This window comes from Embiotoca jacksoni, unplaced genomic scaffold (genome assembly GCF_022577435.1).
Source record: "Embiotoca jacksoni isolate LCO1_2020_lvr unplaced genomic scaffold, fEmbJac1.0.p SCAF_23, whole genome shotgun sequence".
NCBI lineage: Eukaryota > Metazoa > Chordata > Actinopteri > Embiotocidae > Embiotoca > Embiotoca jacksoni.
Window position 1 is genome coordinate 2,657,535 of NW_027185374.1, and position 14,972 is coordinate 2,672,506.

At 41.3% G+C, this 14,972-nt stretch overlaps 1 protein-coding gene across 2 annotated transcripts in view; it reads left to right on the forward strand.

Annotated features, from left to right (window-relative positions):
* The window catches only part of mettl24 (methyltransferase like 24), a 35,016-nt gene extending 20,053 nt beyond the window's left edge, over positions 1 to 14,963 (forward strand). For both annotated transcript variants that reach the window (XM_069158230.1, XM_069158231.1), the window contains 3 exons: positions 2,133 to 2,266; positions 7,854 to 8,079; positions 13,111 to 14,963. In XM_069158230.1, the coding sequence (XP_069014331.1) occupies positions 2,133 to 2,266; positions 7,854 to 8,079; positions 13,111 to 13,455 (705 nt within the window). In that variant the 3' untranslated portion in view covers positions 13,456 to 14,963. The remainder of the gene's footprint in view (positions 1 to 2,132; positions 2,267 to 7,853; positions 8,080 to 13,110) is intronic.
* The last annotated feature ends 9 nt before the right edge of the window (positions 14,964 to 14,972 follow it).

The following is a 14,972-nucleotide window of genomic DNA, read 5'->3' on the forward strand; positions in this document are numbered from 1 at the left end:
GTGCGTGTGTTCAGGCACTTGTGGGTAATTTTGTGTGAGGAAGGAAAGGGACAAGGACAAGAACAGAAAGACAGAGATTGTGTGAATGTGCGTATGAAGTGTGTGTGTTTGCGGGGAAGCTGTGGAAGGGAACTGTCCATCATTGACAGTGACAGGCGAGGGTGGAGGAAGCTGGCGAGGGGATGGCAGCATCCTCAGCTGTAATGCTGACTGACACAGTGCCTGGTGGAACTGTTACTCAGAGAGATGGCCTGCGACACAACTGTCCAATCAATACCAGTCAGAAGCTTCCATGCATGTATGCATGCACCAGCACACACACACACACACACACACACACACGAGCATTTCCTAACAGCATGACATGTACTGTCGAATAATTTCTCGTTAGCTTATCAGCAATAAGTAGTTCATTCACTGTAACGGATGTTCAATGAAAACCCTCTTTCAGGTCAACTTTTACAGCTCTGTGTAACATTGTTCTGCAGTCAGCAGTTCAACGTCGATGTGAAGAAGCAAAAATGATCAAAAGTGATTTGGCAGTTCACAACGCACTGCGCATTGTATGCTGATGAATGCTTTCAGCTGGAACATAAATGACGACGGATATAATGGAGCCGTGTCCAAAGTCAATAGATTTATTCAAATAGATTAATGCACCTCTTAACACAAACAACACAATTCTTGTGCTCTTTGCTACAAAGACACATGGGGTGACTTTTATTTCCTGTCAAATGGTGACATGGCACCTGACTCGCTGGTTCCTTCCTGCCTGACCCGTCACTGCATGATTTGATTAGAGGAAGAGGTTTATTCAAAGGTGACAGCAGGAAAACTAAACCTAAAAGGGTCTTTCAAAGCTGTAAAAATCAGACTCACTCAAAAAGGGACCTCTGGTAATGTAAACATGCGTAATGAACAGTTTCAAATGTCAATTTTAGGTGCACAATAGATGTGATTTTAAGAGGTGGGGATACAGCGCTCGTGATTTCTATTCATATAGCATGAAAGTACTGTTGGAAAACACTTATCACTCCATTCTTAGTTTTCTCACATTTTGGCATGGCCAGAAAACATTTAGCGCACACCGAGCTGCAAGTTTAAGACGTATATGAAACACAGTTGACATTACAAGAACACGCACACGCTGCTACATGTGCACCTGAACGGTGCACAGTAAAGCCACAGATTTCTGCTTCACGTCATCGTGTCTGAGCTCCTACTGTTCTTTTCTCTGAGAACTGACTCTCTGCAGCAGACAGGACTTCAAGAAACCAGACATGCAAACATTTGAGCAGCAGCTCCCGCGCTGAAGCTTAATCACTTGGAAAACTGCAGATGTACAGCACAAAAGCACCGTGCTGATATGTGTATACATGCATATGTACACATGCAGGCACGTGCTTTGTAAATATTGAATAACTCGCATAAACAAGCCAGTTGTTGAACCGCTGGTTGACGGTGAGAAAAGGAGCTGAATTGAACAAACGGTTTCAAGGCTGACAATGATCAAATATTGAGCTTCATCACAATACTCTGGCTATTTGCAGTATCTAAAAAGGATTTTGTTTGTAAATATGTCATGATCAAAGGGACACCGACATTCTTTTTGTTAGGAATTTTTTCAATTAATGACATTTTTTTTAATGAAAAAGGCGAGCTGAAGACGCTCGTAGACAAATGGTGAAATAACTCAGCATCTTTGTTCAGTTAGAAGTATTTGATTTGGGCATATCATGAACAATTTGTCTGTAATAATATTCTACACTTGTTTATGCACTTCCAAGATAAGTTTTCTCTGGCCTTGAACACTAACTGTATACAGAATACTTTCTTAGTCTGAACAGATACTTGCATTTGCTTTACAAAACTATAATTTTTGCATCACCATTTATGTGGTTTAAAGCCAAATGTAGACTCTCTCCCTTTCAGGTGCATTCTGTTAGCACCATTGAGAGCAAGTCAAATTCTACTATTCATGTCCAAGTGTAGATCCTACTTTTGTTTGGCCATTATCTTTACAATGCTGGACTCTCATCAGCCAGGGAACATAAAATAACTTTACCAAGAAGTTCTGCTCCGTGTTACTGGAAATGTTTTTTCTAACATGTGCATTTTTTATGTGTGTCCAGGTGTCATGTGCATCATTACCTGGTGAGGAAGCTGCCCAAGAAGGGTCCACAAGTGATTGGGCTGTTTGCCTGGATCCCAAGTACAGCCTGATCCATAGGATAAAGAGCAAACACTGCCGGATGTACTCTTTTGGGTGGGTATACTAATACACACTCGCATGTAAGGTTTGTTTTGCTACGTTTCTGTGGGGCCGAAAGGAAATACTTTAATGTCCAACAGGAATCGATTCCTAATTGTAATCACTTCTATAAAAACTGCAGATGTAGATGCAACAGCCATTCAGAACGTCTGCTTCTGTGATAAGCTGCGAGACATCTAATCAAAATAGTTTTCATATTACCCAGGAAAATGTAATTATTTTTTAGTCATATTGGCAGACACCTCTTTATATTCTATCAAAGAATAAAAGCTATTTTTTTAACACAATAAACAAGGAAAAGTATCTCTGTCTGTATGTTACCTGTTAGCCTTTTCTTTTTATGTCGTCCTATTTCAGTGTCTAATGGTTCACTGAGCCTATTTTTTATAGAGGGCCTGTGTGTCTTCGTGTTTCAACTCTGAAGGTAGATATTTTTAGAGTCGGGAAGCAGTTAGGTTGCTTTCCTTCCTGCTGGGGACGATTCCCTTTAATTCGTTGAGTAACACTATAATAAGGGGAAAGATAATCCTCTTTCAGCCTTACCTGTACCCGATGTGGACCGTCACATCCACTCCACCGCTGCTTCCTCTCGCTGAGTGGCAAGTAATCTTGAATCCAGTCAGCCAGACCACCAAGGTATTTGACCTTCTTAAGATTGGAGAGTCAATCACTCCCAGTTGGCTTTGTGTCGTGGATCAGCTCGGCCTGGTTCTGCCCTGCTGGGTCTCCACTGTGCAGAGGTGTAGCAGAGGTCTCGGGGGATTTTCCCGCAGGGAGAGCGAGAGCTTATTAATTTGACTGTTGAGAGACAGCACAGGTGTGCTGGCATCAAGGCAAGCAGGGCACAGATAGGGATGAGGGAGAGAGGTGGGACGCATACACATACATATACACATACACATATACATATATATATATATATACACATACACGTGGGGAGTAGTGCGAGTCGTTGTACTTCTGCTTCTGGCTCCGTGATACTCTGTGAAGAAAGGATCGGAGGTCAAATGGAGAGAAGCATTTATGATATCCTGTGGCTGACTGATGGGAAGGCACTCGAGCAGACAGGCTTCACAGACAGGCTTCACAGACATGCACAAAAAAATAAAAGGAATGTTATTATGCAGCTCAGTGATTTATGCAAACATTTTAACATTTGACTTGAATATCATCTCGGGGAAAACGTGACTCACAATTCCAATTTTTTTCAAGTCGCCGAAAGCGGCATTATCACTTTTCCTTCTATCTAACTCATCCCTTAAGAACTCTGGAATTAATTCAATTTACATTAAGTCGCTCCTCAACTCCGGCTAATGCAATAAGAGCGAGTCGACTTAAAAAATGAAATTCTTACAGAAGAATACAGAAACATCTTGAGTTACAAATTAAATGCCCAAAGAGCCTGAAGCAACAGTTAATCAAGTCAAACTGCTCCCTGAAGTTCCGTGTCCCCTATCTAACCTAGATTCATGACACTTCTTGGTCATACTCTTGCATTTATGCCAGGTATGCAGAGTAGCTTCCTCTCAGGAGAATTCAGCTGTGCTGCACATGAGACGCACAACTGCTGTCGACTGCTGCAAATGTCAAATGCTGTGAGTGCGATATATTACCGAGTATGTGCACTTGTGTGCATAGTTTTGTGCGCGTGTGCAGTTGATACAACAATTTGCATGCTGTTTAACGAGCCGTGGTCGGCTTTGCCTGAGCAGGATGAGCAGCTGTAATCTAATTGGTCTGTCACATGATGGTGCATTGGGAGAGCGTGGAGTGAGTGGGGGGCTGCAGGATGTTTTTCCACATGAAAGACCAATCATCCAACCTTTTCACCTCCCCTCTACTCAAACTTCCCTCTCTCATCTTCCCAGTATGCTGCTTTCAATCTCAGCATGTCAAGAGTCTTGTCTTGATCGTATATCATTTTTTTTCTTGTCATGATGTCACTGTAATCAAAGGTTGCCCGCGTGGCTGAATCATCCATTGTGTGGCTGAATCATCCACTGCTATAAAAGCAGCCCAGTTTCTGGCCAATCAAAGCAGGCGGTGAACTTCCACGTTCACTGATTTGCAGCTGCAATACCACTGTGTGCCGCTCGGGGTTGGCTCCAAAAAGACTCCGGCTTCATGGACTTCCATTCAACTTGTCTCATGAAATAAAAGTTAATAAACTTTTTCCACAAGTTATTTTGGTGTTGCTAGCTACAGTCGCTCTTTCTTATTAGTTTTCTGGTGGTCCATCTGAAAATAATCCCAAAAATAAGCTTTAAAAAGACACATTTTGGGAGCTTGCGCTGCAGTCAGTTTACAACTGTTGCTGGGCGTAACATGTTCTCAGATTTTCAATTAGATTGAGCCAAATCCCCCACTCGCTCCCATCCAACTCGCCCAAATATGGTCTCTTCTGGCTCCAAACCGTTCCAAACTAACAAGATGGCGACAGCCAAAATCCAAACCTGCTTGGTTTTAAATAATATAATTATTTTTTCTAATTGGATTTTGAACTTTTTTTAAACAAGTAATTTAAAAAACAACCAGTTAGCATCAACACACCGGAGGAGACCTCCTGCCCTCTTTTACACCCGTCAACACACAGACTGGACACAGCAGGGGGGGAAAAACAGTTGCCAGATTAATGTCCTTGCATGAAGAGATCTGCTGGCCCTCCTGTGCCCTACAGGCTGTAATGAAGGTATTCAAACAGGTTAAAATGATACCATGTAGTCTGGTTAAATCCAATGACAGTAATTAAAAAAAAAAAAAAAATAGCATTCTGACATGTCATTTAACATGATGCAGAAAAAGTGTTTCTTATAATATTAACAATGACACCACTTTACTTAGTTGTGCCAGTGATCCACAACAGTGTGACAGTGAGCCAGCATGCACAATACCAGGACATGTCAATCATTTCATCATTTACACTTGGGGTTTTCTTCCTGTGATGTGTCGTATAATGTGTACTAGATTACTAAAATGTCAGTGAGCTATAATTCATGTTATTAATTACATACATTTGACAGGTAAACTGTCTGCCATAAAAAAAAAAATATCTGTTGAGCTTTCAGATAATACTGAAGTAAAAGAAAACAGATTCTCTCCACTAACAACTCTTTTTCACCCCAAAGAACATGCTACTAAAGTCAGTAAGCCAATATTTTTTTACCTGCACCACCTCTAGCTGAACTACCATTCAGCCTTCTCTTGAATTCAAAGTGCCGAAAACATTTTTGTTCCTTAAAATTGGTCTACTCTCGACAACTTTCCTCGCATACTGCAGGCGACACAGCAACAAATTTAGAGCACTTATATAGGCTAAAGCACAGCAGGGGAATTCAGAATACCTGCACTTCATCACTCGTAGATCATGCTTGTGCTAATGTAGAGACAGACAGGCATGCAGAGATATTTTGAGTGCATCAGAGAAAGATGTAGAGGCAAACGTATATGGGCAGGAAGGTAAAACCTGACAGACGGACAGCAGGAAGTTTCTCAGCCCACACGGTGTTTGTTAACAAGTCTGGCTTCAGAGTTCACAACATCCAGACATGCTGTTGACATAATAGTTCGGTGTGAGGAGAAGCTGATTCAGAGCTCAGTTGGTCAAGTTTGCAATCCTCTAGGTGTTTGTGATACACACACACACACACACACACACACACACACACACACACACACACACACACACACACACACACACACACACCCCTTGTTGCCATGACACTGTACTCAACAGGGATCTCATATATATATATCTCCATATAACCCACAAGTTTGAGGTAGATTTTCCCGACAATATACACATCTACATACTCATTCGTCCAGAGTTACCGCTCCTCCACTCTGCAGTCTCATGAGAGAAGATATTACAGCTGGTAGGGATCCTCCTTTATTAGCATTGTTATTCAGAAGGGCTTCTGCTGCACTGTGACTCTTCCCCCTTTGCCCCCGCCGCTCCATGAGTAATCCCTGATCCCCGTCATGCAAACTGTCACTGCAGTGATTCACGGCCAAAACATCCCCACCAGAGAACGGGAAACTCTCAATGAAATATTTAACTCTGTAAAAACAGACGTATAGTTGCATCTTAATCCCTTGTATATATAGCTCTCATCTTCCCCCTGGTGGGATGCATTCTGGGGCCTGGTCGCTCATCTGTAAAAAGGCGCATAGTGTGAAATTTACTCCCTTTGCCACAATTACAGAATACAGCCGCAGCACAAACAAGACATGGGGGAATGCAGGGATGGCAGCTGAGAAAGGAAGAAAAGGAGGGAAATTGTGGGATTAGAGAAGGGAGGAGTGGAATAAACAGAGAGCAGCAGGGAGAGAGGTTAGTGGGAAAGTGAGGGAGGAAATGCAGGGGAATGTGTCTGTCTACTTAGATGTACGCATATTTCAAGATGCAGAAGAAGGCTCCTTGTAGAAAAAGACATGTGGAGGCGGAGAACAAAAGACAGAAACATGAAACTAAAAAGACATGAGAGAGAATCAGAAGAATCAAATATCTCCTGGACGAAACCTTCTATTCCCTTCATTTTAAAACAGATTTTTTTTTTGGGGGGCTGTTAAGTGAGCAGGTCAAGTCGAGATCACAGGGCATATGCCGTGTTTGATACGTGGCTTACTTGTACCAATTTGTATCCCTCTGTTGCATTTGCGACATTTCTAACAACTGGTGCAGATGTTCTTTCACATCGAAAAGCAGATCTTTGGATCTTTGATCAAAAGGTTTCTCTTGAACATCTTTAACAGCATTTTATGTTGCTTTAAAAGTTTTAGCTCAGTTTTTGCGCTGGAATTAAACAGGGGAGCTTTCATCTAGTTTTTTTGCTCGTAAGCAGTCAGGGTGACTGGTGTTGCGAAAGGATAGCATGACATGAAAGGGGATGGTTTTATTTTGAGTCGACACGCAATTCCCCATGAAATCCGAACCAGCACTCATCCAGTAAAATGCAGCGGATCTCATTTGTAGCTGCAGTAATGTCTCGATGAATGTGGTGAAGATGTATTAAAGTCATAAAGCTACACTCATGCATCCCTCTCTGTTTAAGGCAGGGGATTGTTAGAAAAGTTTTCAAGAATGTTATATAGGATATAGGATATATATATATAATGTTAATAGGATACCCGAGTTTCTGTTCCAGTACCAGACTTGGACTTCCTGGAAAGCCCCTTTTTTAAATTGGAGTTGCATCTGTATAAATGGAACTATTGATCTCAGTCTGCCCAGCACATTGATCCAGACAGAAATATATCAATAAATAGTTTATGGATTGTTACAAAATATTGTGCCACTATTCATAAGTGCTTCGAGTATTAATGCTCATGACTTTGCTGGATTGTCACAGACCTTCATGATCTCTGTTGAATCAATTTGAAATACTTTCAAGATCTTTTGTCTTTTCCTCGAGCACAACCATGAAGTTGACGTTTGTGTTTTTTTAGTGAAATGTCACCATTCATACTCGTCTTGGAAAGAATTACCATCATTTTGAATTTTTTTTGAAGATTAATCAATTCCTGTAAAACGAACTGGTGCCGACATGCTCACCCTGACTGCGTTGCGTTGTTTTGGCTGCAGGTTGGGAGTGGATGACCGGTCCCTGGAGCGTTCCCTTGCCAGCTCGGGTTGTGAAGTCCACTGCTTTGATCCCAGCCTCAAGCAGCCTCACCTGCAACAAGCTGAAATGTGGCTCCACCGGCTCTCTGTGGACTGGAGGGATCCCAACCCAGCTATTGTGGCCCAACGTCAGTACGCCAACACCAAGAAACTAGCCACCATCCTTAATGACTTCGGACACCGAGAGGTAAGAGGCAGAGAGTGAGAAATGGTACATCTGTATAGACATGGTCATGGTGAACAAATAAATCCTAGACTCTGCCACATTTGTAAAACAACCTTGGACCTTATGAAAGTTACTTTTTCTTACCGTGTCAGCATTATGCTGCATGCAAACACAGGCCCAATCCTGTGCACTTCAACATAATGCAGCTCATCATGATTCATTCTTTGGCTGTCTATCTGAAGCTCCAGGTGAATATGTTGCCATATCTAATTTTGTTTTCCTCAAAGTTCCCCAGGGTTTGTGTTCCACCTCATCAGATAGGGATCTGCATACAAGATCAATCATATACACACACACACACACACCAAGCCCTCTGATAGTATGCATGCTAATAAACACAGTTATGGATCCGGTGAACATGAATGTTTAAGAACAGGCTGAATGATAATTCAAGGTCAAAGAAGCCAAGCTCCTCTTAAATAGGTAATCAAATCACAACCTTTAAGCATATGTGTTACGGCCTACTTAGTGTGCCTAGGAGTCCACAGGAAGTAACATAACTGGTGATAAAACAACTGGCAAGAGGTTTGACAGAAATGAACGAGATAAGGCAGCTGCAATCAATGACATTTATTCACAAAGTAAACAAAAACAAAACCCAACTACCTGGGAAGCGATGACGTCAGGGTCTCCAAGGCCAAAACAATAAACAAAATCCCCATTCCAACTAGAAAAGAAAAGTTCAGCTGGCCTATGGAAATAAAAAGAAAAACAATCCTGAGCTCCCTACCTAGCCACAAAACAGGAGAAAACAGGAAGTACCAAAATAACTGGCAGAGAACCTTTACAACAGCTTCACCAAAAGCAACAGCTCTGTTGTCGAGCCTCAGGTACGGCGGTACCGACTCTCAGCGGCAGCAGCAGTGTGCCAGGAGAAAATCAGAAGAGGGAAAGAGCAGCACAGGATCTGGGGTTGATAAGCAGCTCCACTGATGAACTGAGGACTCTCAGATGTGGGTGTTTCAGCAATCAGGAAGGGGCGTGGCAGACCTGAAACACAAACACACAGCTCGCTGCTAAAAGGAGGCATAATTAAAAAAAAAATAATCTAAAATGTATTAAGAAACAAATTGTTCTGATAGTTTGTAGAAAAATTAGGGTTACCTGGGGTACTCCACTGCAATCCTCTTTACCATAGTTTGTTTTTTGATTCTCCCACTACAAGTCAGAAATGTTGAAATTCAACACATAGCGGCTTCTATTTATTGTGGACAATATTTGGTCCGAGAGTATAAATCCTCATGCTTTTTATTTTGTGTCTTCTTTCTAATAACTCAACTTAACTAATTAAATACTTTTTTTTCCTTTTTTTTTTTATGAATCTTGAGGTTCCACAGGTTTCCTCTGTTGCCTCCCTCGGACAAAGTGTCTGCTTGACACATATGACATTTACAGAGGAAATCAAAACTGTCTTCATACTGTGTTGTTTGATCCATCAAGTACATTCCTATTATAAGGAGGAATTGAGCAGTGCAGCTACTAAAATAGCTGCTAGCTGGGCTTATGACTTTTGTCCTATTACTTATAGGCTGGCAGTTTAAAGATTACATTTTAAATTAGACTCGAGAGCAGAATGGCCAGCTATTCAAATGAGCTTTACCTCAGCTGATTAAAGCTCAGCGGTTTTAGTTGTTAAATCCTTTTCTGCAGTTAAAAACAAGGTAGACTGGCCCATTCAAGGTATTTGGAAAGATATGAAGATGTTGTCAGCATGACATGAACAAATAAACGCTGGCATGTGTACAGCATATGTGGGTGGGTTTCTACACCATGCTGTTTTACAGATGACGGTACGTACCTGTTTTAAATGCAGAGCCACACACACGTCCTTGTAACGAGGTTTTAATGCGGGTACATAGTGTGCCGGAGGAGCAAGCAGCAGCAACAGCAGCAGAAATGTTTCTTCTCAAAGGCTCTCGCCTCAGCCTCTGAGACAAGAAAATCAGCAATCAGGAAACAGTCACTTGAAAAGGTCAAAATATACATTTACGCAGCATTTCTTATCTGTGTTGGTTAAAAGCAAAAAAGATGACTCATTCACGGAGCTCTGGTGACCAGCTGAGGCAGCAGCACAGTCACCACAGGGACAAATGTCAGTAGCAGGAAGTCACATCTTATTTAGTAAAAAGAGCCGCATTGTGTAACATTGACTGGATAACAGAGCAGTATTAACGCTGCCCATTGGTACTATACCATGAATAAAATTTAGCACTGCCTAATAAATAAGAAGCATCAGCGACTTCTGACACCTAACACCTAACCTAACCTAACATGCTTTTCATTTGTCAAAATCGATTTTTCTATTAGAAAATCGTTAGTTTGCTTTTTTGACGTAAGCATTCATTTAATGTTAATGGCTGAGTCGGTTGTATCGGTAGCCTACTACTTACCTGTCTGCCTTTATCCTCAGCTGTTGAAAAAAAAAAAAAAAAAAAAGCCTGATACTCTTTGTTTAACTTTAAATGTCCGATGTCAAAGCAGTTGTTCAAGTGCTTCCAGGCAGGGAATCACCAAACGGCATAGATACTGTATGTAATTAAATATGTCAAATTGGGATCTGCTCCCTAAAGAGTATCCGGTCCATGAATTAAAGAACACAAAACATAAAGAAAGAATGAAACTAGACTTTTTGATTTACAATTAAAAAAAAAAAAAAAAAAAATTTTGACTCATTCTGAGAAAACCAATTATGCGGGACAAAAGTAAATAAAAGTCTTGTGAATATAAGATTTGCCCACCATGAAGTAAACACATTCCAGGCCAATTAACAAGCTAAAGTGTAAACTTCCATTTAAAGTTTTGTTCTCAAATCAGCAAACTTGTTTGCTTACAAAGACTCAAACAACTTTTCATCAAAAGCCTCTGTGAATTCAAATTTATCCCAATGTGCTCCCTAATCCCAAGACTGCTTTAAAGATATAATCACACACTGTATGTCTCACTGGGAGGAGAGGAGCTGTTTACCCATCGGGGGGGGAAAAAAAAAAAAAAGCAGAAATCTTACATTAACTTCTTAGCAGTGGAGGGCAACAATTTCTGTGTGTGCAAAGTTAATCTACATAAAATAATCTAGCAAGTCTATAAAGTTTTATTGATATGAAAAGTCCAGTTTGGTTTCATCTCAGAGAATTTTTATAAGATAATTACAGTCGTCTTTTTGAGCTAAAGTTTTTAATTTGCCAGGACAGTTCGAGATTCAAAATGAGCTTAAACCAAAAACAAGGTGATGATGTCCATGGGGGGCTGATGCTTAAGAAAACCAGCACTGTAAGAAAAACGTCAATAGAAAAATGAATAATGTCCTGGCAGAAAATAACCAGTACCTTTTCCATTAAGTTTACAGGCATTTTTTTTTTTTTTTACCTGTAAAACAAAAAATGATGCAGATTTACAGTAAATCTTCTGGACCATTCACGGACAATTAAGTTAATGCTAAAATGGGCAAACTAGTTAAAAGCAGGATGTTGCCGTCGATTAATTTAGCATGGCATAAAGACTGAAACAACTAGCAAGTTTTAAGTTCAGCAGTTGCCACATTAACCCCCTTTTTATATCTGTAAAACAGTGTTGTGGCTTTATCAGGGTTAAGTGTTGACGTGCGTCCTCGGGAACATAAATAGAATCTCACTTTTATGTTTAGCTCAGCTACCAAGCTGCTCAAAATGTTGAACTCTTCCTTTAAAATGGAGCACGTGTCAGATGAATGCATTTCATGTATTTTTCTTACATGAAACATCTTACTCTGCTCTTGAACCACCAGGAAACGGTCATGTCTCAGTTCCTCCCATCTAAGGCCCATTTAGCGCGGCTAACTCTGCACAGCAGTGTAGCAAAAAAAAAAACTAAAAAAAAAAATCCTCTTTCCAAACCCCATATGGACTTTGCTTACACCAGACAGGAGGCTTGCAATTTTTCCTGCGGAGAGAGTTGATGCTGGCATCATTGGATCAGGACCCATTGAGGCAGAAAGGCAATTTATGTGAAGTCCACTGCGAACAAAGAACTTTACATCAAGTCAGACAGAATGAAACCACACGAGCAGCTTACTCCAAAGAAATATAGTCAGTAAGAGTATGATGGACACACAAATGCAGTCAGGCACTCTGTCCTTAGAGAACGAGTGAATACATCCCCTCGCAATGGTGCCACATAATTTTCCATGACAAGGCGTGTGTCCAATTGAAGCGCATATTTCTGCTCGTGGGAGTTTGGGGAGATCATGGGGAGGAATGGAGGACAACATTTGGACTTCTACATAAAAAGCTGTTTGCTTGAGACCTGTTCAGTTCCACTAATGAGGCCTGGGAATTCTGTAGTGTCATCAAAGGCATGAATTGGAGAGGATTTCATGGCCATTTTAATATTTATTCTGTCATGCTGCCAAATGTTCTCAGTTTAATTGCAGAGACATGAGTATTTCTCACTTTTCAAAAAGGTTCAGAGAACCTGCCATCTATAATGTAAAAATTCATTTTTTTTTTAAATTCTAAATAAAAATCCTTCTTAAGGGTTATGACAATTAACTCAGCGGCTCCATGATGTTCTATCTCAGACAACGCTGAGAGCTTTGTGATCCCAAAAGACACAAACGCACCGTGAGACTTTGAACTCAAAGGTCAGACGATAGACATCTTTACAATCTGGTAAAGCTAAAAGGAATCCCAAAATCCTGAGGAACTGCATTAAACTTTGAGCATGCATGAGTCTCATCCCATGAATATGACCTAAGGGTGCTATTAACATTCATCCAATGAAGCATTTCCTCTGAGCGCTATCGCAGCAAACCTTGTCAGGCGGCTCTTTCGCTCAATCCATCACCAACATTGCTGAAGCAAGAACAAAGGCCAAGCTTCACTTACTCCTTTTCATCTTTTAATAGCTTTTACATTCAATAACTCCACACAGTTTAGTGTTATTCTGGTGCTAAAAGAGAACTCATCTGTTGCCTTAAAGAAACAAACAAATTCACAGTGTTTTTCTCTCCTGCTCCAGGTGGATGTTCTAAAAGCAGATATGGAGAGCGCCGAGTGGAAGATTTTGGAGAATTTGATTCTTGAAGGAGTGCTGGACTCAGTGGGCCAGCTGCTGTTGGAGGTTCACCTGCACTGGGCGGGCTTTGAGGTGGGCGGCGACGACCCGTCTGTGGTGCGGTACTGGTTCAGCCTGCTGAAGGAGCTCGAACACGCTAACTTCCACCTCTTCCATGTCCACAGCGACCCGGCCAAACCTCACCTCTTTCTACATAAGAATGTCCTCAATGCCAGCAGTGCTTACACCTTGAGTTGGGTCAACACACAGTGGACGCCTTTGGTGATGCCAGATAGAAATCAAAACTAACCGTTATCTTGACTATAATATCTTCTATTTGGAAATGTGAATGTTTGTGGAGCTAAGAGCACGAATTCCTTCTCGAGCACGTCTGTCATCCAACAGACCACTCTTGTTTGGCCCGACCTATTTACAAAGCTAAAATTCTTGCTCCTTCTTATCCTCCTGCCCCTGGCCTGTAATGACCTCAGCCTTGTAGAGGGGCAGAGTAATCGCCTCTAGAGGCTCCGTGTTCTACCTCATAACGGCTGTGTTGTTGGCTGCAGGTCAGCCTCCGAGTCACAGTCAACATCACCAAGTCCCGTATCCGAGTCTGGACCTCAGCCAAGACCATCCCACCTGATATCAGACAGCACAGGCCCGGGGACAAAACGGCTCACAGAACAGCACATGAACTGAAGGAAAAGGGATTCACAATGTTGAAAAGCAAAAGGCGGAAGATGTCTCACTAACAGTACATGAATACTTGAAGGAGGCCGTCTATACACGGCAAGACAGAAGAACGAGCGGAGGAATGTGAGTAATGAAGGTAAAGAGATTGGATCCGCTCTAGCGGCAGATGAAGACACTTCTATGCCGCTGAGCCCAGAAGACCGAGAACACAAACCATGACAGAAACATAAAGAATGGCACTGTAATGCTCCTACAATTGTACACAGCGTGTTTGTTTTTTTGGCCATTTGAATGGGGATGTGTAGGCGAGTGTCAGAGAAAATGACAAAGAAAATGTATTACTTTTTTCTTCTATTACAACCTAGCTTCCTGGGTTATAAAAGAAAACAATTCAGTTTTACACAAAGAAGAATGTTATATAACTGTCAGTACTTTTCTCCTTCAGTTTTTCCTTCCTTTGTTGTCAGGCGTTACTCTTTATCAGTGCTGCACCAGAACGTCCTCAACAAACTTGAGGTTGTTTTCACAGGGAGTGCGGACCGAGGTTCAACCACTATTAATGTTCCCTTTTTATTCTACACGTTTGATCCAGAGTTCTTTTTTTTTTTTACTTTTTCACGTCGCAATTTTGCGAGCACACGAGAGAACTTTGCATGATGTCCTGTCAGCGTCACCACTGTGGGCTCTGCCTCTGTACGTGATTGGTGAGTGGTTTGTAGACAAGAGTGCATCCGACGTTGCCATCCAAAAACAGTTTTCACACTGCAAACGAACTGAAACGTTGTTCATTTTGATCTGGATCAAGAATACCTCTATTGGTTCGACCAAATTTTGGTCCTTTGGTTTGGACTGTGGTCCAGAGCAGCTTTCACATCTGCATTTTTGGTTCGGGCCAAACCAAAAGGTCCTTTGGTCCGGACCAAACAAGGTAGATATGAAAGCACCCTTAATCTGAAAGTATAGCAGTGGCATGACAACCTAAAAATGAATCCCACAAATTGTTAAGGTAATGTAATTTGGTAAATCTTTTTTTATACAATAAAGAGAGTAGACAATGAATTGTCTGAGATTTCACTTCATGATTTTGTGTTGAATTATAAAATGAAGAAATAAACTTTTTTCCAAGGAAATAC